The sequence below is a fragment of the Ambystoma mexicanum genome, chromosome 4p (assembly GCF_040938575.1).
Source record: "Ambystoma mexicanum isolate Mex_15411 chromosome 4p, UKY_AmexF1_1, whole genome shotgun sequence".
In the NCBI taxonomy this organism is placed as follows: domain Eukaryota; kingdom Metazoa; phylum Chordata; class Amphibia; order Caudata; family Ambystomatidae; genus Ambystoma; species Ambystoma mexicanum.
Genome location: NC_090927.1, coordinates 311,361,407 through 311,385,573, shown reverse-complemented (window position 1 = coordinate 311,385,573; position 24,167 = coordinate 311,361,407). Strand labels below are relative to the sequence as shown.

Here is a 24,167-nt window from a genome sequence, read left to right as displayed (position 1 = left end):
CTCGATTGGCTTCTGGGGTCGAACCTCTTCGCACTGTGTGTCGAACTCGAAGGGTGAGGTTTCTGCAGGTGAAAGAATATGGGGATTAAAGGTCTGGGTTGTTGAATGTCCCTATCTCTCTCTCTCTCTCTTCCCAGCTTGTCTGTAGAGCCCCCCTCCCAGGTCAACGTGCTCACCTTAGATAGGTGAATGCTGGGCTCTCCATCTGCGTCTAGTGCAGGGTGCCGTTGCCAGTTCCTTCACTGGTGAAACATTGGCCTCTTGACTTCAGAGGATGGTTACCGTCGTTGTCTGCACGACCGGTAAGTTTCTGGACACCTTTTGTCTTTATAGTCTTTTAATGCGTGGCAGTGAAGCGCCTGGAAATTCGTAAGTATGGCAAGCGCTCTAACTGTCTCTTTCCTTGCAGATTAGTTCGTGTTGAAGAGACGCCGGAGTATTCGCAGGCGTTTGATGGCGACGAGCGTGAAGGGCGTGAGTAAGTACCTGCTTAATGTCTCTTTCTTTGTCTTTACAGGCGACGATGCAGAATGAAGAAATCCGGAATTCGCCGCGTGCCGGTAAGTGTAACAATGCTGTTGTCTTTGCAGGTGAAGATGCAGCGTGAAGAATCCGGAATGCACAGCGTGCCGGTAAGTATAACTATGCTGTTGTCTTTGTAGGTGAAGATGTAGCGTGAGACACGGCCGCTGCCGATGGATCAGGTGAGTAAGCACTGCATGTAAAGTTCGTCTTGCTAACCTGTTGTTTTCTGGTCTTTTGCAGGTGCTGATGTTGATCGGGTACAGGAATGGTAAGTATAATTCTTGCAGGTTTCAGGATCAAAAGAAGAAGGGCTGGAACAGACTCGGTGAGTGTTCTGCTGCAGATGCAGAATAACGCGAAGCATGTTTCATCAATCGGGTGTGGTTTAAATAGCCTTGGAGTGATGAGGCGTCTTCTTCCACGGCCCCGCCTAGGTAAGAAAAGAGTTCCTGCTTCCAGAAGAGTTCCAGTGCTGTATCCAGGGAGTGGAGCTGCCCCACCCAGGTAAGAAAGTAGTCCCTGTTCACCGAGGGCTTCTAAGAGGCTGGTAAGTAAGCAGCATGGTCTGCCGCAGGTAAGTCCACCCAAGCACTTTCACACCAATGATGAGCCCGGCGCTTCCAGTGCCGGGACCGATGATTCTGATGAGCCTGGTGCCACCGGCGCCAGCACAAGGTCCAAAAGGTCCCTGTGGGGACCGGCTGGTGCCTAGGATTAGGGTCAGGGGCCTGCTTCCAAGGACGTTGGGCTGGTCCTGGCTCCTTGGAAGCAGTGATCATGACAGTACCCCCCCTCAAGGCCCCTCCTAAGCGTGTCTTCTCCGGGGACTTTGGCTTGTCGGGGTGATTCAGATGGAATCTCCTGACCAGACGAGGTGCGTGGACATGTTCTGAGGGTTCCCAAGACCTTTCCTGGGGACCGTATCCTTTCCAATCAACCAGATAGTATAATTTAGATCTGGAGATTTTGGAGTCTAGGATGTTCTTTACTTCGAATTCGAGTTCTCCGTCTACCAAAACGGGTCCTGGGAGTTCAGTCAATCGGGTTTCTGGTTGTACTGGTTTTAATAAGGAGACATGGAATACTGGATGTATTTTCATATGCGTAGGTAATTCCAATTTGACAGCCACCGGATTAATTACGGCAGATATGAGGTAGGGTCCAAGGTATCTCGGGATGAAGGTGCGGGGTCCTCTTAAAGGCAGGTGCTTAGTGGATAACCAGACCTGATCCCCTACAGCGTAGTGAGGGGCCTCTTTACGGTGCCGATCGGCTGCCTTTTTGAATTGAGCTTTAGCTCTTTGCAGATGGGCAGTGGCTTCCTTAAAAGCACAGGTGATCTCCGAATGCAAGTGATCCACAGCAGGTGCTTCAATTTCTTGGGGAGGATCCAGGTTGGAGGTTCTAGGATGGTGTCCGTATAATAGGAAAAAAGGAGTCTTCCCGGTTCCAGAATGAGTCGAATTGTTGTAAGCGTATTCAGCGATCCAAAGAATGTCCTTCCAGGGGTTTTCTGTTTGTTGGAGCATGCAACGTAGATATTGTTCTAGTGCCTGATTTGTCCTTTCGGTTTGTCCGTCAGTTTGGGGATGGTGACTGGTCGAAAGTCTTATATCAACTTGGGCTAGACGACAGCAACTGCGCCAGAAGTGGGAGATGAACTGACTTCCCCTATCGGAGACTAAAACCGAAGGAAAACCGTGTAAGCGAACGATGTTTGCCAAGAATTCTCGGGCCAATACTGAGGCTGAAGGTAGACCCTTCAGGGGTATGAAGTGAGCCATCTTGGAGAATAGATCCACGACTACTAAGATGGTAGTATACCCCAAGCATGGAGGTAAGTCCGTGATAAAATCCATGGACAGGGTATGCCATGGACAGGGAGGGATGTCAAGTGGCTGTAATAGGCCGGCTGGCTTCAGCTTTTGACTTCTATTCTGGGCACACACACCACAGGAGATTACAAAGTCTCCAATATCCTTTTTCCACGATGGCCACCAGAAATGTCTTTTAATCTTTTCCATGGTTTTGGTAATGCCAGGGTGCCCCTCCATTAGAGAATCGTGATAACAGGAGATTACTTGTTTTTGTAGTTTCTCACAGGGCAAGTGCAATCGTCCTCGGAAATATGGTACATCTTGATCTACTGAGAATTCTTTTCCCTTTAATTGCCAGTCCTGCAAATCGGTCGGAGTTAGGAGTGATTTAACCGTGGTCTTGATGTCTTCAAAAGATTGAGTGCTGACCAAACCCAAAATCCTTTGTTCTGGGATTATGGGTATTGGATCTGGATTGATCAAATGTTCATCTACTCCCATCCGGGAGAGGGCATCCGCTTTTCCGTTCTTACTGCCTGGTCGATAAGTAATTATAAAGTCAAATTCTGCTAGAAATAGACCCCAGCGAAGCTGTCTGGAAGACTGAGCTTTGGCTGTCTTTAGATATTGTAAATTGCGGTGGTCAGTCATTACGGTGACTGTGTGTCTGGCTCCTAGAAGATAATGCCGCCAGGCTTTAAAGGCCGATCTGATGGCCAAAAGTTCCTTGTCTGTAATTGAATAGTTGATCTCGGGAGGCGAAAACTTGCGGGACCAAAAGGCAACAGGATGTAGTTGGTGTGTGACCGGATCTCTTTGTGATAACACTGCTCCCATAGCAAGACTAGAAGCATCCGTTTCCATGATGTAAGGAAGTTCTGGGCGAGGATGTTTTAAAACAGGTGCAGAAATTAATTTAGCTTTTAAGTCTTGAAAAGCTTGTTCTGCTTCAGAAGACCACCCAAAACATTTGTTCTTTTTCAACAGAGCGGTGATGGGCTGGACTATCCGAGAAAATTCAGGAATGAATCTGCGGTAAAAGTTAGCGAATCCTAACATGCTTTGAACTCCTTTTACAGAGGTTGGTGATGGCCACTTGATATTTGCATCAACTTTCTTTGAATCCATATGGACTCCGTTAGGTGACAATATGAATCCCAGGAACTCGACTTCCGTTACGTTGAAAACGCATTTCTCAAGCTTAGCAAAAAGATCATGTTGACGCAATCTCTCGAGAACCTTTTTAACGTGTCTCTGATGTTCTTCCTCAGATGATGAATAGACGAGGATGTCGTCAATGTAGACAACAACACACACCTCTATGAGTTCTCTAAGGACATCGTTCATAAAATATTGGAAAGCCGCAGGAGCATTACACAGTCCGAAGGGCATCACTTGATATTCGAATAGCCCGTACTTGGTGCGGAAGGCCGTTTTCCATTCATCGCCCTCTTTTATCCGTACCAAGTGGTTGGCTCCTCTGAGATCCAGCTTTGTGTATATACATGCATCTTTGACTTGGTCCAGGAGTTCAGGGATCAAAGGTAACGGGTATCTGTTTTTAACAGTGATCTGATTCAGGGCGCAGTAATCTATGCAAGTCCTAAGGTCTCCTTCCTTTTTCGGAACGAAGAACAAAGCCGATGAAGCTGGAGATTTTGAAGGACGGATAAACCCGTTAGCTAGGTATTGGTCCAGGTACTGTCTGAGGTGAAGGTTCTCTGGCTCGGTGAGGGCATAGATCCTGCTGCAAGGAGGAGTTGTTCCGGGTATCAGATCTATTTGACAGTCGTAAGACCTATGAGGAGGCAGGGTGTTAGCTTGATCCTTCCAGAAGACGTCTTGAAATTCCTGGTATTCGGGAGGTAATTTGGGTACCTCCTCAGAAGAGATCGCCGCCAGTGAAACATCAGGCCGAAGATAACAAGTGGTAAAACACTCTGGAAACTGAACCGTCTTTGCTCGCCAATCGATCTGAGGATTGTGCTTCTCTAACCAAGGGATTCCCAGAATGATCTGGAACTGAGGGGCCTTGATTACATCGAACACGATTCTCTCCCGGTGTCCATCTTGACTCACTAGCGTCACTTCTTGGGTGGCATGCGTTACTGGTCCGGAGGCTATCTCCGTGCTATCCACAGTAGTGATGACGTCTTTTACTGCCTTAGGGACAAGGGGTAGATTCATCCTTGATACCATTTCACGGTCTACATAGTTACCGATTGCTCCGCTGTCAATGTAAGCTTCAATTGCATGCAAACGATCCGGACGTTCAGGACTAACAAGGACCATGGGTATCACGAAATGCGAGGTCACGGGACAGATCTTAACGCTCGGCAAGAGGACCTCTACTCTTGTCGGGCGAGGTCGTTTCCCTGCTCAGAATTTGTGGTACAGGTATCCGCGGCTCCTACAGTCTTCTTAGCTGGTTTTACTGGACAGTCCCGAAGAAAGTGTCCTGAGTTTCCGCAATAGAGGCATAATTGCAGCTGCCTTCTTCTTTCTCGCTCTTTCTGGGTTAAAGGTCCTTTCATGCCCCCTATTTGCATGGGTTCCACAGTGTCGGCTCCCTTATTCGAGGTCTGTAGTTTAGAAAACACTCGGGTATCAAATCTGGAACGATCTGCCTTCCTGTTCTGTAGTCTATGGTCCAATTGGACAACTAAGTCAATATAGTCAGAGCATTCTTGTGGAGGATTCACAACTTGCGCTAGCACATCCTTGAGCTCTCCACGCAGGCCTCTGTAGAAAAGCGTTATTCTCTTGTCCTCAGGCCATTGTGTTTCCACTATGAGTCTATTGAAAGAGGCTATATAAGTCAAGAGGTCTTGATTACCCTGTCGTAATGAGAGAAGTTCATTGTCCAAGGCCTGCCCTTGTGCATGTCTTGTGAACAGTTTCTCCATGCTGGACTGGAAGGCCTGAAAATCATGTAAAACCGGATCATCCTGGGTGACTAAAGGGATCGACCAATATGCAGCGCTGCCACTGAGATAAGAAAGCACGAAAGCCACCTTGGCCTGGTCTGTTGGAAATGCAGCTGGTCGACATAAGAAGTGCAGGTGGCACTGGTTGATGAACACTGCGAATTTCTTTGGATCACCAGAAAAGCGTTCAGGCGGAGCCAAGGGCACATTACCGGGCAGATTGATTTGTACTGGATTTGAAGCTGATGCAGAAGGATAAATCCCTCCTGGAACGGGCAAAGGTGTCTGTCCTGCCTGCGTTTGTAACAACTGCCTAGCAAGGTCCTCTGTTCGCTCCTTGGAAATGATCAGTTCTCTTCTTAGAGAGTTCGTTTCCTGACGAGCTGCATGTACTTCTGCTCTTAATTCCCCAAGCAACTGGGCTAGTTGATCAGTGTCTGAGGTTTCCATTGCGCCTGGGTAGGAGTTTTGTGGTGGGCTTCGCGTTCTGTAACGCTCACCTGATTCCCACGGAGGCGCGGGTCTTGGCAGGAAGGTGTCTGTGACTCGAAAAGTGATGTGCAGGACTCGATTGGCTTCTAGGGTCGAACCTCTTCGCACTGTGTGTCGAACTCGAAGGGTGAGGTTTCTGCAGGTGAAAGAATATGGGGATTAAAGGTCTGGGTTGTTGAATGTCCCTATCTCTCTCTCTCTCTCTCTCTCTTCCCAGCTTGTCTGTAGAGCCCCTCTCCCAGGTCAACGTGCTCGCCTTAGATAGGTGAATGCTGGGCTCTCCATCTGCGTCTAGTGCAGGGTGCCGTTGCCAGTTCCTTCACTGGTGAAACATTGGCCTCTTGACTTCAGAGGATGGTTACCGTCGTTGTCTGCACGACCGGTAAGTTTCTGGACACCTTTTGTCTTTATAGTCTTTTAATGCGTGGCAGTGAAGCGCCTGGAAATTCGTAAGTATGGCAAGCGCTCTAACTGTCTCTTTCCTTGCAGATTAGTTCGTGTTGAAGAGACGCCAGAGTATTCGCAGGCGTTTGATGGCGACGAGCGTGAAGGGCGTGAGTAAGTACCTGCTTAATGTCTCTTTCTTTTCTACAGGCGACGATGCAGAATGAAGAAATCCGGAATTCGCCGCGTGCCGGTAAGTTTAACAATGCTGTTGTCTTTGCAGGTGAAGATGCAGCGTGAGACACGGCCGCTGCCGATGGATCAGGTGAGTAAGCACTGCGTGTAAAGTTCGTCTTGCTAACCTGTTGTTTTCTGGTCTTTTGCAGGTGCTGATGTTGATCGGGTACAGGAATGGTAAGTATAATTCTTGCAGGTTTCAGGATCAAAAGAAGAAGGGCTGGAACAGACTCGGTGAGCGTTCTGCTGCAGATGCAGAATAACGCGAAGCATGTTTCATCAATTGGGTGTGGTTTAAATAGCCTTGGAGTGATGAGGCGTCTTCTTCCACGGCCCCGCCTAGGTAAGAAAAGAGTTCCTGCTTCCAGAAGAGTTCCAGTGCTGTATCCAGGGAGTGGAGCTGCCCCACCCAGGTAAGAAAGTAGTCCCTGTTCACCGAGGGCTTCTAAGAGGCTGGTAAGTAAGCAGCATGGTCTGCCGCAGGTAAGTCCACCCAAGCACTTTCACACCAATGATGAGCCCGGCGCTTACGGCGCTTCCAGCCCCTCTGGCGGCTGTTCGACCTTGAGTTGGGGGGAGTTGGGGGGAGGCTCAGGTACTCCGCCAGGCCAGCAAGACGTTTGTGGAAGGCCCTGGCTGAGGATGGCGTGTCTGAATCCTCCTCCTCGTCCATATCCTATGGATCTGGAGGATCCTGTGGAGGAGGAGGAGGAGGAGTATATGGCATCAGAGGCTGGGGTACAGGGACCGCAGCCGGAGGCTGAAGAGGCGCCGGAGGTTGCGGAGTTGGCTGTGGAGCCAGAGAAGGCAGCTGCAGCGGGGCCTGCGGGCCCGATAGAGGCATCTGTGGTGCCGCTAGCATGGCAGGGGATGACTTCCCTGATGGCGTCCTTGATGATAACCCCCATCTGAGGAGACCTCATGAGGACGAGGAACTCCTCGAAGAGCACCTCCTCACTGGCCAATGAGGTGGCAGGGGGTGCCGACAGGGTAGCGGGGGCTGTTGGAGCCGCTACATACCCTGTCCATATGGACGCAAAGGAAAGCTGCCCTGCACAAATGAGGGGTAGGCTGTAGGTCACGTACCTAGTTGAGGCCAGTCCCACCTTGACACTCGTTCTTCGCCAAATTCCTGCAATGGCGTCGGACAGGTGCCTCTTTCTGGCGCGGCAGCCATTTTGTCGAGCTGCATGCCACGTGCCTGCGACGTGGTGCTTGGCCCGCTGGGTACGACTCTTGCGTGTGGATCACGAGGCCTATCGAGGGTCGGTAGAGCTGCGTTTCGGCGCCCCTCTGACTTATTTCCGGCATTAGGGCGTAGCCCCTCGGACGTATTGCCGGTATTAGGGCGTAGCCCCTCTGACGTATTGCCGCTATTAGGGCGTAGCCCCTCGCCCATGGTGCCAGTAAAAGGGCAGAGCCCCTCGGGTGTAGACCCGGCAACAGAACCTTCCGCTCCCTCAACACTGCACCCGGGAGGACCTGAGGATCCCTCGACCCAAAGGCCGGTAGCTGTAGCAGCCTCGGTGCATGTGCCGGTAGAAGGACTTGGCCGGTCCCTGCCGCGCGGGAGAGTCCCTGGGCAGGAGTCTCCCTTGCAGGGTGCGCTGGAAAATATCAGCCCTACCTTTGGGCCTGGTTCAATGCTTCACGAAGTTCTTGAGATCCTCTGGAGGCGACCTCTGGAAGAGCTCCCTCCACCTGGCTAGTCTGTTCTTCAGCGCCTTCGAGGAAAAAGTGAGTCACATGCCGAACATGAGTGCCAACCGTGGTCTGGGCCAAGGCAACGTAGGCAGAGGGCGTGGGGGTCTGAAGTTGGGAAGAGCCTGTTGCAGGATGGACACCTTCTGAACCCTGTAGAAGTCGACATGAGCCAGGGAGGAGCCTGACGCCTGAGGACTGTGTACCTGAATGATTGATAAGACAAAAAAGACAAAGAGAAGAAGTAATCCGTGCGTGGAATTACATGGCCGAAGCCAAGCCCAGGAGCGCTGGTGAATTCGGCCCGTTCCCGTCGATGCGGAAAAGGGGACTGAGGTGTGGCGCCAGAGGGCAGAGTCAGGACGGTACGTAAGAGTATTTGAACAGGGCAAAGAATTCAGGACTTCTGAAGCTTTGTAATTATTCATGGAAACTCTCCGGGTAAACCAGCTTCAAAAGGCATCCATACCTAGATGGTCTTGTGCATTCCAGAGGCTTACAAGGTACAGGGGAAGGTTCCTTTCAGAGGGAATTCATGCACATTCTGTTAGAGCAAAGGTTGCAGCAGTAGCTTTCCAACATTGTGTCGTGGGAAGTTATCAGTAAGGCCGCTACTTGGGCTACCCCAATCAGCTTTCTGTCGACATTACTGTCTGGCTGTAAGAGCGGATGCAGCGTCCTTAGGGACTTGTTTGCCTAGTTAGCTGAATATACTGGCTCCACCCAGAAACCTGTTGCTTTGGAATCGCACGGTATAGAGGAAAGTATAGAGGAAAGGGGCCAGGACGTTGCAGTAAAATGTTACTCACCATAGTGACTACTGTACACAGACTCCTTTCCTCCATACACTCCACCCACCATCGCCCTGAAAGGGGTGTAGTTATGGCTATCGTCCTCAACTTGCTTATAAAGAGGGACTGAGGTGTGCCGCTGAGGGTTAGGGTCAACGTCCCCAATCACACCGTTGTTCTTGTATGGGTTACACAGCACCTTTAGTGCAGTAACCCAGGGTTGTCTTTAAGACTTCACTCTGACTCCATTTCGCTGGGGCTGACTACTGTCCCCCAGAGAAAGGTAAAGTTGCCATTTACTTTACATAGTCATTTTTACCACAACCCAGTACACCCCATCTTACATGGAGTACTGGAAAGGGCTAATCTGTACCCCTTTTCTGTCTGTACCTCCCTGAGCATTGTTTCGCTCTTTACACATTTAGACTTGGCTGGTGGCAGTGGTATCTACCCTAACTTTTCTACCGCGATTATATTAGATAAACGTGGTACTGTTCTTGGCTATTATATTAGCCTCGAACATAAACCCGCTTGACCAAATCATCTTTCTTTTGGCTCTGGTTGGATTTATTCGCCATTTCTTTTTGTTAAAGTCCTTCTTGTGTTTTACTTTGCGTGGCAAACTAGGTTTGCGTTCTTTGTTCACCGTCTTTTGGCGGGCTTCTGCAGAGAAGCCCTCCTCAAGGCACCTGGGTGTCTAGGTGGGCTGTATGTGAGGGAGGGATGCAGTCACCCCCTGCACAGGGTATCCTAGGAAACCCAAGTCGCACTTTGCCATGATTGGCTGAGGTGGTTGTCCTGGCTGGACAACCCCCCCTGCTGCGTGATTGACAGACAGGTTGTGTGAATGGGGGTTTTGTTCATAAAAGGCAGGTCTCTTGGGCTAGAAGTCAGAGTCGCCTCTGGAACTACAAGGAACCAAAGAGAAGCGGAGAGAACAACGGCTACTGCAACTACCCCGTCCCGGTGAAGCCCTGCTGCAGTCCTGAGCCATCTACCCTTCGAAGACTAAGAGGAGATCCAGTTCGGAGTCTTCTTCCCTTGAGCCTGGTGGGGATAACCAGCTCATCTTCTTCAGCCAGAGATCTCCGCCGTGGTCGAAATCGCTGCACACTGCTGTAGTGGACCGGATAGCCACCTGCCGAGCTTCTCCTGTTTTTAAGGAGCGCACCTTTTATTCATTGTCGCTGCTGCCGGCTTCATCCCTGTGTGGTGCAGACCCCCTTCAGACGTCCTCCTTCACAACGAAGCTCCAGGAATCGTGGGTCTGCGGGAAACCAACAGGAACAACTGCCAGGGCACCAGCTGCATCATTGGAATAAGGTACTGTGCTCTCCTCGAGGAAACTGGGTGAATCCCTTTTCTTCATCCTCAAGGCTCACCCTTGTCTTCCCTCCTTCTTATAACTTTTGCTTCCGAACATTGACAATATCAAAGTACTCTTGGCTACACTGAATCGTGAACTGTCTAACGGTGTGATCTTCGGCAACAGGTCTCCGTTGTCACTTAACCCTGGCTGCAACCCTTTGACTTTTGAACTCCTGTTTCTGAGTGTTTCTCGATACTGTCTGCCTAACCTAAATATTGCCTGTCATTTTTGCCTCAACTCCCTCTGGGTATCTCAGGTGCTAAGTGTGTTTTTGCCCCGGTAGCATTTCATGTCACGGATATGCATTTATTGAGTAGACCGAACTGTCAAAAAGTGATTGCAACCCTATCCGCGGTATCGTGTTTTGTTCATAACACCGGTTAATTCAAACACAGGGTACTTACCTTGAGACATACTGTACAAAGTGAATTGGTTAGTTGTAGTATATTTAACGTGTGGTTTTGTTTAAAGTTTAATAGAGGTGTCGTGTTTATAACTGATGGTTTAAAAATAAATGTACTTATATTTTTTTACCTGAAACCTTGAGTCAGTGTTTGCTTGAGCCACAGTAATTGTGGTCCCTTTGTGTAATCTCTGCTACTGCTCATACACTCTTGAGATAAGCATGGCTGCTATGCTACTGCTACCACTATAACTTAGTAGTACAGGCTTGTACCAAATGTAAAACTTGTATTGCCACCTGTGGTCTTAATTGTGTGTAGTGGTCCCTAAAGGCACTGCACAGGATTCTGCCTAACAGAAGTGCACATTTGTGCAGTATAAAAGGCTCTGGTTCCGTCCCCACACGGTGACACCCACACAGTAAGGAGGAAAGGGGACTATGGGCTAGGAGTACAGTAGTCACTGCGGTGAGTAACTTTCTCTTTATTTAACACACACCTGGCTCAAACTCAAATAGAAGGTGTAATGGCAGTCTCTTCTCAACAGTTCCAACAGTGCAAGGGTTTCTCTATGAAGATAACAAGGTTCGGGGTACCTCCCAGCCATTCACAGTCTAAATGATACTGTGGTGAATTACCATCTAGCAAGGGTGTAAAATCCATGGATGTTTTATTAATAATGAACTAATGTGGGTAAATCTATCTAGGACAGGGTGGTCTGCTAACCAGACCCCCCTTCCATTAAACTCTATGCCAAAAGCACACTGGACACCTGGATACTGCTAGATAAGTATCCTGATCTGTAGTCCCGGCTCTCCAGTGGCACAGAGCAGGTTTCATAGTTGACAGTTGTCTTCTTGACAGCTGTGGTGACATCAAAGTCAAAGAAACTACATTTAAAGTCTGCAACTCTGTTCCAAAAACACATAATTATAAAGCATTATATTGGTGACAGTTAAATCTTTAAATATAAGCCATACCTGAGTTGAGGTCTGATGGCTGCTATTTCATATAATGTTTAAAGCCACATCTGATCTGTATAATACATGTGTCAACACTGAGCCCAGGTCAGCCACTGACAAGCTGAATGCATTGCCCCTAGGCTGACTCTCTCGGCTGAACCTAGCAAGACCAAAGCCAGTGGGGCCTGCCTCTCCTTTGATCCTTTGTGAGGCCAGGTAACACCTCTCTCCAGCGGACAGCCTCTCAGCAGGGCTGTCCTGGGAAACAGGAATCAAAGGGCACACCCCAAACAAAAAGGACTAACCTCACATCAGGGTGTTGCAGACCCACAGGCCTTTGGTGCTATAGGTCCGTGAAGTGGGGTGGGGTTAGTGTACTCACAGGGAGATATCAGCACATTTGGGGAAGGATTCCATCCACTTGTTTCTCTCTGTACCTTTACTTCCTTGTCATCCCCTACACTTCCTCCAGCCAAAAGCACTTTGGGTATGATACAAGAAGGCAAGGAACACTTGTTACAAGGACAGTGATTGGATCCCTTCAAGCAGGCTTGCTTTTGTCCAATCCACGCTGGACTTTTGCCTACAATATCTCAGATCTCTCCATTCCTCCTTTGATTCACATTTAGATCATCCAGGACTCTAGAAATCATTATTTGGATCTTTTATGGGAGAGTTGATCTTGACAAAACCCATTAGCCATTGAGGTGAAGAAGTCTTCCAAGCTCTGATCCTTACCGACTGGAAGGGCATATTGGGGCCGACTCTTGTTGAGGACCAAGACCCACCATTCTGCCTGTAAATAACCTTAGATTGGTAGAGCAGAAGCTCAAAGGACTATCCCTGTTCTAGGACCCCTGCAGTGGGTTTCACAGCATCCTGAGAGCCAGCCTGGATCTCAGTTTTCCCCATCAAACTGCTGCGATTTGAACCACATTCGATGCGGTTGACCCAACGGGAACAACAAGTGCTGCCTCTAGCACTCCTTCAAGTTCGAAATATCTTGCTCGCCTCATTGAACCGGCTCACTGTATGCACATTATGCGCTTGACTTCAAATCGCTGCATCGAACCGCTATGACTTGTTATCACAGCTCAACTCGAACCGCTATAACACCCAGTAACTCATCGACCCAAGGCAGGGTTTGGGAGTTGTCCCCAGTCCCTGTCCCTTTTAACTTATGCCCGTTTGAATTAAATGACTACTACCTTGTCTTGTCCCATGTCTGTACTGCACAATGCTGTCCAGTATGTTTTATAAAATATAATTATAATTGTTCTTTTATAACTCGCTCAATACCGCAGCCGGTTTCTAAGCGTGAGCCTGGGATTCGAAACTGTGCTGCTATGCATTGTCTTGCTTCCAAGAGAAACGTGTTACCCCTTAGCTTTCCTCCCAGCCCTTAGTAGTTCTACAACCAGTATACCTAGCGGCAGAAGAACAAGCGAGAGCCAAGAACTGCAATGCCGCAGAGACGCACAGCAGAGAATCAAACACTATGTGACACAGACCAGAGAAGCAACTTCATCTTCAGCAAGCATGCAGAGTGGTCCATGCAGCAAACTGTCAATCCCAATGCTTTGTCAAGATACAATACCCACAAAGAGAATTGCCTTTCTGGTAAGAGGGCTGTGGAGCAGTCCCCATGTCATACCGGCATACTAAACGCTCCAGCAAGCCCCAACATGAACTGGGGCATTGAATGCGATTATATGAGACGCCATTTCCAAATGCAGACGGACCAGCATATAAGGAGGCGGGGCTTAAAACCCTCTTTTTGTGTTTCCTTACTTAACACCTACCCTGGGGAAAGGAAAGACAGAGGTTGGTCCAGGGAACCAGATGAGGGAGAGAGCCAAATAAGGGAGAACGCTGATGATAAAAAGGGGCACACAAAACAGGAAGGTCTGGGTTATTTTGGTGAGGTGAAGGTAGGGGAAGGAGGACCAACAGACCAAGGAGAGGAATGACAGTGCAAAGGAGCATGGAGAAGGATCAATGAAGGAGTGTGCAAGGTGAGGTAATGTTTAGTGAGAGAAAGAGGTACTTGGTTGTGAGTGTGCATGCAAGGAGTAAGAGTGAAACTAGGAGAGTAGGCAGTGAACGAGAAGGTGACAGAGTGAAAGGACACCGACTGTGGGAGAAGGTGAGGGTGGAGAGAACATTAGTATTGTAAAAAGGGGAGAGTAGTGGTAATAGTGTGGAGAGGGGAGTGCATTAGTAGTAGTAGAGGGCAAAGTTGCAGAGGTGAGTAGAAGGCAGACTAGTAGTAGAGAGAGGCAGAAAGAGAAAATCAGGGAGTAACAAAGTTTTTGAGAAGGAAATGTACAGGTGAATAGGAGGAAGAAGGCAAGGAGAGTAGAAGGAATGCAAAGGTAGGTTAGAACATCAAGGCGTTGAGTACAGGGGCCATGAAAGGGGAACACCAAGTGGGGCCTGAGCTTCTGTAAGGCACCTACCCTCACATTGAGTTGAATTGGGGACCACCTTGATTGTTTCCTGTGGGAGAAAGTTAGAACGAGTGTTTGCCCTTAGGATATCATCGCCAGGCAGGTAGAATTTCAGAAAGTAGGGGTTACCAATCTCTAGAGACCATCCAGGGGTTGAAGGACACCTGGGCTAGGGAGGGAACCAACCAGGTGAGACAAGAGATGGGGTTTGGCCCTTACTGAGCCCCTTTTCTATTTTCTAATAAAACCCCTGAACCTTCTTTAAGAATTGGGGTACCCTTGTGGCCATCTGTGACAATACATAAAGTGATGATGAAATCTGTATATACGCTTCACGCTGAAAAGCATATCAAGGTAGTCTATCATTGATACTACACAGAACCATACTTCAAAGAATGTTGCCCAATCACACCAAAAAATACTGGATATGGTGTAGGGGTCTCTATCGCACGTGTTCTAGTCTCGCTCCAGACAGAGATCCTTCTTTATAGAGGTCAGTTATCAAAGACATTTCAAAAGTAGATGTTCCTGATAACCCTTTCTATATGTTGTTGTGTATATCAGGGAATGATTGCTCCCATTTGTCTTCAACAGAGACACATTTAGTAATGCCCCTTTTGTTGGCTGCAAAGTTTGTTATTACCTGTAGGTGGATCTCAGACATGGTGCCGACTATCCACATATGGTCGGCGAAAGTATGGAATATACGACCGATGGAAACTCTTCCTGAGAGGATGCGAAAGTCCCAGAAGAAATGTTACAGAAAATGGAATTGCTCAATATGTGAAGAATGATAATGATCTATCGTGCCCAACAAGGTTGAAAGCCCTTAGCCAATTTGAACAGGGTTTAGGTTTCTTTTGTTGGTGTATATTTCTCCAAAGTACAGGCTACACAACTATTACAATGTATACTTTTTCTAAGCTTCTATGTCTCTGCGTTATTGTACATTTGAGATATTGACATAAGGTGGGATGGATGGCAAAAAAAATAATCATATTGGATTTTTATTTTTAATGTTAAGTGATTCTGTATGATAGGTTGTGATATGATAAGTTATTTATAACATGCTTAATACCCAGAGGTTTCTAAGCGTGGAACCAGGGATTGAGCCTGTGTTGCTCCGTGTCATCTTGCTTCCAAGGCGAGCACATTGCCCCTGAGCTATCTTCCCGATATCAATGTCTACATTGATATCGAGTGTAGAGTGTTGTAGAGTGATGTTGGAAAAACCAGATAAAATGTGTAAATACATTTTATAGCTTTTGAAAGTACTGTGTCACCAAAAGTGTGCTGTATAATACACCACTCTAACCATTGATTTAAAAAGAATTCTCAGCAGGAGAACCTTAAGTGCTAGGGTTCCCTCGCTATGCTCAGCCACATGCAAACATTTTCAACCCCCAATAAGAAAATCAGAAGATGGACAGATACAACAGAGTGAAAAAATAAGGTAGATAAGGTGGTGGACTTCTGTCAAATGACAAAGTCTACCGCCAAATTTGATAGTCTTGGGGACAATGGTGTTTCTATGTTTCCTGGACACCTTGTCTGAATGAAATCTGCCTATAACTGAAGGCCGTTTAAGCCCAACCACCAAATCTGGGAATACCAAGCAGATTCTGCCTCAACATTGGTAGTCTGAGTGTATAGAGTCCAAGGAGTAGGATGTAATGAAGCATCTCTCACGCAGGCAGAAACTGTAGGTTCCCGACAGCGGCAGTGCTTTTCGACAGATCACTACTCAAATGGCAGATTGTGTGTGTGCAGCACTCTCCTGAGGTTCCCACACCTCAGTCATGGCCAGAACTCTTGTTCCAGGTGCTCATTAACAACCTGGGGTTGCTCTAAATGGCTGCCATTGGCTAGCGCTTCTGCACTCACTTTGATGGGCATCTGCCGGGCCCTGCATCACGTAGACCTAGCATCATGAGGATATTCTGACACCAGCAAGGACAAAAGGAAGATACTATGTACTATTAGTAGGCTTGATGCTGGTCCAGTCTCCACAATTATGTCTCTAGAGTAGGTTAAGAGGGAAGCATGCTTACAGTTCGTCAATGTGGAAGCTAATCAAATAGGCAGGGTTCCAGAAATACACATGCACACAATTCCCCACTAGGCCAGTTGAATTTCTCATTTGCCAATGGCAGACTGCAAAGTTTTCATACACATTTACTGAACTTGTAACAAGTTGGGAAAGGCACTAGGTTTATACACCTTATTAGCAGCATATTGGGGGGCCTAAACAGAAAGGAGGGCACAAATCACATGTAATGTCCCGTTTCTAGGAAAAAACACGCTGGGCTCAAGCGAGTTCTCTGCATGAAAGGTCCATCAAATACAAAGAGCACAGCAAATGATTTAGAAAACCAATGTAAAGGTAACTATTTATCTAGACGCTAAAGCCAACGTTTGTTTGGCTTTTTTACTTACAATGGGTCCTTATAAATTAACTAAATGGCAGCATAGGTTTGCGCTAGCAGCAGTGACTGCTCTAGGATACCCATACATTTTTACAAATTAGAATGCATGACAATCAAAATAGCATTTCACTCATCAAACACTGCTAAGAGCATATGCAAGTTTAGTAGGTAGCTATTGCAAATTACAGGTATATTTATGACCCAATTAGTCTGAGGGCGGGGCCAAGAGCTTACAGGTTTTTTAAAAAGAACTTGGATAGTTTGCCACTCTCATGCTTTGGATGAGCAACAACCACAAATCAGATTTAGCAAAGTTGTCCCCAGACAAAATAAATTATTAAAAGCAGGTGAATAATCTTTCCAAGCTTACTATCCTCTCATGTTAATGATGTAGGCAGGAGAAAAGGGGGTCTGTTATATAACAATAAGGCGATTTTTTTATATACCTATACTGTCAGCTTGTGTAATGCTGGGATTCCTAATGCCCAGCTGTAACTCTGTATGCATATTTGATGTCATATACAAGGTTCTTGAGCCCCAGCATGCTGCCAAATATTGGGCCAAGATTTGATCATACTTCACTGACGAATTTACTAAAAAATGAAATAAAAGCTGAAGAAAGCTACAAGCTAAACTATACTGTCAATCTGCTTTTGCTCTCAAGGTCTCCCAGGCAACAAAACCACACAAATTTCCCCAGAATATTCCATAGACCATTTCTTCAGTTATTGTTTTTCAAAATGCCTCAAAAACATGTGGTAAACAGTTAAGAGTACCTCAAAACAATCTATGAGTACATGTCCTGAAACAATGCACAACTGAAGAATTTGTAAGAAGAAGATATTTAAAAGACTAAACCTACCGTCTTTGTCGGCTTCTGGGATTTCCAGATCTGTGCTCTGAAGAGTCTTTCCATTATTGCTGATTTGCATTGCATTTGGGGACACTTGCTTTACTTGACCACTCCCCTGAGTTCCACCACACATAGGCAATTTGCAGATTTCAAGTTCTTCCATTGATCTATCCAGAGCAGAAGCTTTTTGCTTATTCCCAGAAAGGCGTGCAACTTTGCCTACTTTTGCCTTGCCGTTATATAATGCTAAAGCAGGTTTTCCCTCTAAACTGTCTGCTGATGTATCGCCATTCATGTAGTTTCCTTTCAGGGGGGACTGCTTTCTTAGCAGTTTCCCAGTCTTCGTAATAGCAGAGATATCCACCAAAAGAGATTCATTAGAACTCTCGTCATCCATTGAGGCCATCAGGTTTTCTTTCTCCAATGCACTGTTGTTCAGACATATCTGCTCTCTGTACGCATCCACAACATCACAAGAGGACTCATCATTCACAGACAGCTCTACAGTTTCCTCACCATTTTCTTCAAGGTAGTCAGTGCTGACTTCTAGTTCCCCATTCTCTAAAACCTCACTGTCTTCTGCATCAGGGTTTTCAGAATCGCCACACTTTCCTTCATCTTCATCTTTCTTTAAATAGATTGACTTCTTCTTCTTAATAATACCTCTGCCCCATTGTGACCTGCGCCTTTGTTTTCTCCTCATCGGAACTGTGCAAAGAAGGGACATGATGAAAAAACTATTAACCTTTCTACGAAAAATACTTTGAAGTATTTCATAAAAAAATTACCAGCACTAAATTGCATCTTAGACAACAATGGCAGAAATCCTACATTGATAATGAACAGAAGTTAGAATAGCTTGTTCTAGGACTGTACCCTGATCAGCAAGGCCCCAAGCATGTCAGCCCTCTGAAATATCAAAAGCAAAATTAGCCTTGTTTCACACACATGCAGTCTACCTTGAAATAAACTGCAATATACTTCCTTGTTATTGCGATGTATGTATAAGTGTGAGGGACAGAACCCTTTTGTTAGAGTGTTTCCTCGTCACGGTAGGGATAGTGACACATTTATCCAACCTTTTGAGATAATACAATGGCATCTTTTGAAAAACCTTAACAAAGTTGTACACTTCACATTTCTCACCTCTCACAATACATAGAATAGTAGTTACTGCTTTCTTGTGCGTAAACAGTAATTGATAAAGCCAAATAGTATTTAGAAACAAATTCACTAAAAGCACCCCAAAAAATAAAATATTTGAAATAATTTATTAGACATCACTTTCACTGGGCACCCCATAGAGGCTGCTGCATCGCAGTGATGTTGAGGGGCATCATTTGGTACTCTTTCCCACCAAGTGCCTCAGCACCAGTACAATGCAAATGGTATGCCTAATTCACAAACTAAAAGACCACCTCCAAGAATCAAAGGTTTCTACCTCGGCTAAAAAGAGAGCAGCTCAACTGGTCACAAAGCTCCAGCTGCGTACGAAAGATTCCCATTCAACACACCAGCAATGGGTTGCACATCAAAATGGGTGAAGAGGAGCCGGCCTGCTACCCATTATGGAGGAGCCAAGCAATGCAAGCCAGTCTAGTGAAACACTGAGAACTGTCAACTTCAGCAAGCAGCTATCAGAGAACACATGCCACCTGCATAAACCACAGTCTCTGAAAGCTGGTGTCATGCCCACGCTGCTCACCTCCCAACATCATTCATTAATGTTGTTTCATCTGTTGCCATAATCCCAGGGAAAGGCCAGGTCTGCTTCGTTACTCATTACCGCTGATATTTAAGACCAAGTCCTTACAACATCCATCAGGTCCTGTCTGCTCTTGGGCAGAGTTCCTCAATCAGTGCCAGCCTCCCACTGAACTAAACCAGTGAGTTCTACTGCACGGCTATTCACTCTAGCCCTTCCCGCCTCTATGCCACACGATGATGCAAGACACCTGCTCCTTTTCTGACCTGATCTGATAGACCCAGCCCACTCGCCTTACCAATTCACCTTGTTATCTCCCTGAGGGAGTGTGTGGAAGATGAGGGGGATGGTGGCAGTACAAATCCTGACACCAGACATAACTGAGGAGATGGGAGGGCTGGACTTGTTCCAAAGGTTGTGCAGCTAAAAAGTTTAATGGAAGACGGAAACGCAGCAATGCTTTCAGTCTGCACAGCAACTTTTACAGTTGACACCAGATGTACATACAGAGTGTCTAACAAATAGGCATATTATCAGTAGTTCAGTGGAAATCCATGAGACTGCCAGCACGCATGGCGTGGTTGGTATCCTCCGGTGGCAGATCCTCAGCATCTCCACCTGTTTTGGCAGGTTTCAAATAACCCAAAAGGAAATGGAGCGTCTCTTTTTAGTTTGTTTTAATAGAGTACTGTTGCATCTATATTCCAAGGACTCCCAGCCTGATGACAGCCAAGTATTCAAAGCCTGTGAATCTATTCAATGGCCAATTCTGAAGTACTGGATTTAATTTGATGATTTATGTGCGATTCTTGGCTCTCTTCATCAAACATGCCTACAGGAAACAGGCAACCATTTCCAAAAATAGAAGTGTCTGAAAGTGAGATGAAACAATACAGTATTTTTGACAAAAGTAATGATCTGTTAATAATTTTAATGGGATGTTTCATGTTATTGTGAGAAATGTTTGTATGATTTGTTGACCTATTAAAATTATCAACATAAAACTTAAAATTAGGTTAAGTACTGACAGACACATTTACTTGTAGAGGTCTTTCCAACATCCATATTTCCAAGTTTGCTTTGAGATATTTCTTCAGCTCGGATATCAGTCTTCCGTGCAGTTGAGCAATGAGGTTTAGTCTGCACCGCTGTTAATGGTAAACCTGCAGACAGACAATCACACTTATTATTACCCTAACAAAAATATTGCACAATTGAATTTATTACACTGAAACAAAAAAATATCTACAATGCTCAGTACCAAATGCTAAAAAGTCTAAGTCACAAAAAAACAATTATCTGAGTCGAATTGTGCCAATTGTTCTCATTGGAGGAATAATTTTGTCATTCTTATCATATGAATATCCGAGACTTAAGAACAAATTGCTTACCTTCATTAATTCTTTCAGATGGATACAATCTTGAGGGCCACAGACTCATCGTTTACATGAGTCCAGGAGCATACCTAGTTAGAAATCTTCAAATAGCCATTATCTTTGCCCTTGGCAAAGATGTCAAGTTTCTTCTGGCTGAAGGTCCTCCATTGTTTGGCACCTCTCTCCTTGTGAATAAAGGTAAAACGCTTCACCTCAGGTTCCCTTAGTGCCTTTGGGTGCATTGATTGGCACGTTGTGCAGTCCTGAGTGTTGTGGCCTTTATAGAGACAGTAAAGGCTGATGCGTTGCATGACCAAAAACAGACATGTGGTGTCTGCAGTCAACGTAGGGCTTGAATCCCAAGGACTTTGCTGGATTCGGCATATCATTGAATAAGAACGAGAAGCTCAAGATTTGAGAAAAGGTAGTGTTCATAAAGCGAGCTGAGTGCGCAGAAAAAGAAGCTGTGCGTTGGCAGCCCCCAAAATGAGGGGGGATGGGGATCAGTGATGTGGTAGTGCCATAAAGGCACTATATGATAAATGCAGTTTTGACACATGGGTAAATTACGATGTTGGGCGAGGAAAGTATTGTTCGTTATGAACAATTGAATACCTCTATCAATATTAGCATAATAGAAGCTCAAGTGTTTATATTACTTTAATTCTCAGCAGACACGTGGTAGGGCAATCCCCATCTATGGACTTTGGGCAATGCTTGCACTTGAGGGCTCCCTGGTGGGAATGCTCTGTAGGACTGCCAAATAGCACTTTGGGAGGCTCGCGAGGGCACCGAGTGAAGGCCACAAAGCCATCCATATTTGGACTTAGCCTGTCTACACCGGTTGTTACAATGGAGCACTGTTTCCCAGCGGATGTGCGTAGAGTGGCAGTGGCTTAATGCCCCTCACCTGACGAAGACTCTGGATATTATCAGACTGTGGCCGTTGACCCGGAAGAGGAGCACCACGTGACTAGTTGCACAAGACTGGAAAAGGAGGAAGGACTCAGAAAGGGTACAAAGGTACCAATTGTTATGCTGAGGGGTGGGAACAGGTTTAACGGAAGTGACATGTTTAGGTAGGGGTCAGACTACGGGGCTGATATAAGTCGGGGGAGTTGAAGGGTTGGTTGGGTTAGATCAGGTGGTTGGGTTTGAAGGGATACTGTCTGGTGACTTGCACAGCCCAATAAACGGGAGCATTATGTCCATTCCTTAGAAGACATCAGTAGAACTAAGGTCACAGGGCCTAGTGCCTGTATATATACACACTAGCCCCAACGTGGAGCCTATGCAGAGCTGTGTGATGCAGATCTGTGCTGCATCACACAGTGGCAGAAATAGAAACTAAGCTGGGAAATAGATATATCATAGATGAGGAATCCATAGGAGTAAAGAGTCCATGAGAAGGCAGCAGAATCTTTTCTATCCTTCAACTTCTGAAGGATTGTGGGTGGAATCCCTGGTTGTTCTAGTCAGTCAGCTAGGACTCCTAGTGTCGTTAGTGTTTTCTGGAATTGTCAATATAAGGCTAGTTGATCTTAGCGAAACCTCCATCATGGTGGGTGTGGCTTTAGCGTTTTCACATTCTGGGCCTTCCCCTAGCTCTTCCTGGGGTTGTCTCTCCTCTGCTCCTTCGTCACTCAGACCGGGACCTCTTCACACCTGGATACCTGGGGTATTTGAGTTAGGGTTTAGCCCGCTCCCACTGGCTGTGGTTCTTCTCAGATGTCTTTTTTCCAACCCTCAAAGAACTGGTCTGCTACACTACTTCTTGGTTCCTGTGCCAGGATTCTCAGACTGTCCTCTATTGTCTATGGTGGCCAGAATACCTTCCGACTGTAGATTCTCAGGAGTGTCCAAACCTGGTGAGAATACGCCAGGGCTGAAGAATTGTTCAAGTTGTATTCCGAGCTCCCAGACCTCTTTATAGATAAACTTTGTAGCTGAAGTCTCTGATTGTCCTCCAGTTTCCTTCTGTGGGCGAACCCTGAATCTGGGCCTGAACAATGACACCACTTTTCGCAGATGGCTTCAAGAATTCAATTAAGTAGTTCAGATACTTAATTGGCAAATTTCACAACTTGGCTGACTATGGACTGCAGGAAAGCCAGGCTAAGAGTAGTCCTTGTTCTATTCCTCCAACTCCCGGGGGCTCCATCCACCCTAGCACAGGTTTCCCTACTCCCCAGCTGGTCATAAATCAAGGCAAGTAATAGTTAACCCCTACTATCTGTATCTATCCTGCATGCGGCTTGTGCCCTTTTTGAATCTACAAACCAACTGCTCTTCTGCTTCTTTTGAGGACAGCTCGAACCCTAATTTCCATATGAATACAGTGTATGATAAGTGTTTATTTTTCACTGTGTACTGTCGTTTTGTTTCTATGGAATTCTCTTTGTCCGTACATATAGACTTGTAGATCGTCTTACATGCCATGTTTGGATTGATCAATAAGTTACCTAGTACAGTTGCATCTAAAATATAAACGAGTCAGATTATTCAGCAACCATTTTGCTGGCATGTTAAACAGCTGTTTACATTAACGTCTGTATCTAGCCATCCCCCTACTAGTCTAATTAATCTTACTATATGTGTACTAATTTTAGAGAAAGACTACATTGACAGCTCATTTAGCAAGTTTACAACTACCTGTATGACTACAGGACTACAACTTGGCCAGGTATTTAATTCTCAGATGGCCCATAGGACACCCACACTCTCAAAAGACTAAGAGTTTTTATTATTCTATGGGCCTTATTCCATCCCTTATTCTCTCCTCTAGAGACTGCGCTTCCACATTAACCCATACGTCACTAGTCCCTAGGATGATATATAGAGAATTTTGATCCCTGGCTAATCTCTATATAGCTAGTAAGGGCAACCTAAAAGCAATAGCCTTCTTTATCTATGTTGGGAAGGCACCAGGGTCCTCCCGAACCCCCATGTGCTTTAGAGTTAGGAAAGCCCTCTTCTAGGCGCTATAATGGACTAGGGGGGAGGAGGGGCACTGGGAAGGCTCTCTCATGAAAGCAATAGCACACACAGACATAATCAAACACTGAAGAAGGTAGTTATTGGTTAAACATAAGGCGCAATCAACTATTAGCTGGATAGATTTGTAAAGTCGGATCCTAGGCATTGTAAACTCTTAAGTGCTGTAGAGGAGTCGAGCTCCTTCCCAGAAGGAATGTGGCCTGTGAAATCTAAAAATAGCCACAGGCGCTTGCGCAGTGTTCATCACTATGGCCAGCACTGGCAGCACAACTAATTTACCAGCTGTCTACTGTCCGTCAAGGGTCCATGCAAGATAAAAATAGCAATTACATGTTATGTGCGACAAAATGCAGAGTGGGACAAATTATAAGTATTAAGTGTGGGGGACCCTACAGGACCCAGATAATATTAGCAGGAGGAGTGAAATATGGATAGAATTAATGAAAAAATGTTATGACATTTTTTACTTTTCCTAGGGATATCCCTCAATGTTAGTAAAAGTCTGCAGAGCTGCAGTGTGTTTTTGCATAAGGTAGCAACATGTATAATAGCATGCTCTGTCAAAACCGCTGACATCGAAGAAAAGAAGGGTTTGAAGCATCCCTATTATGGAAGGACGGCGGATTGGGAAGAGGCCATGGTCCATATCCAGTGACACCACCATGACAAGACAGGACTATATAAACCCCTGCCTGAAGCCACTTTGGCAGGAAGAAATGGAAGAGGGACAGGAGAAGACCGTTCAGGCAGAAGA

The 24,167-nt window shown here is 46.2% G+C and overlaps 1 protein-coding gene across 4 annotated transcripts in view; it reads right to left on the bottom strand.

Moving 5' to 3' along the window:
* Positions 1-24,167, bottom strand: part of ATAD2B (ATPase family AAA domain containing 2B) — a 3,113,054-nt gene that overhangs the window by 398,196 nt on the left and 2,690,691 nt on the right. For 3 of the 4 annotated variants that reach the window (XM_069605879.1, XM_069605876.1, XM_069605878.1), the window contains exons 24-25: positions 20,069-20,203; positions 17,345-18,043 (exon numbers count right to left, since the gene is read on the bottom strand). In XM_069605879.1, coding sequence (XP_069461980.1) covers positions 17,345-18,043; positions 20,069-20,203 — 834 coding nt within the window. The remainder of the gene's footprint in view (positions 1-17,344; positions 18,044-20,068; positions 20,204-24,167) is intronic. The other variant, XM_069605877.1, reaches the window with a different exon arrangement.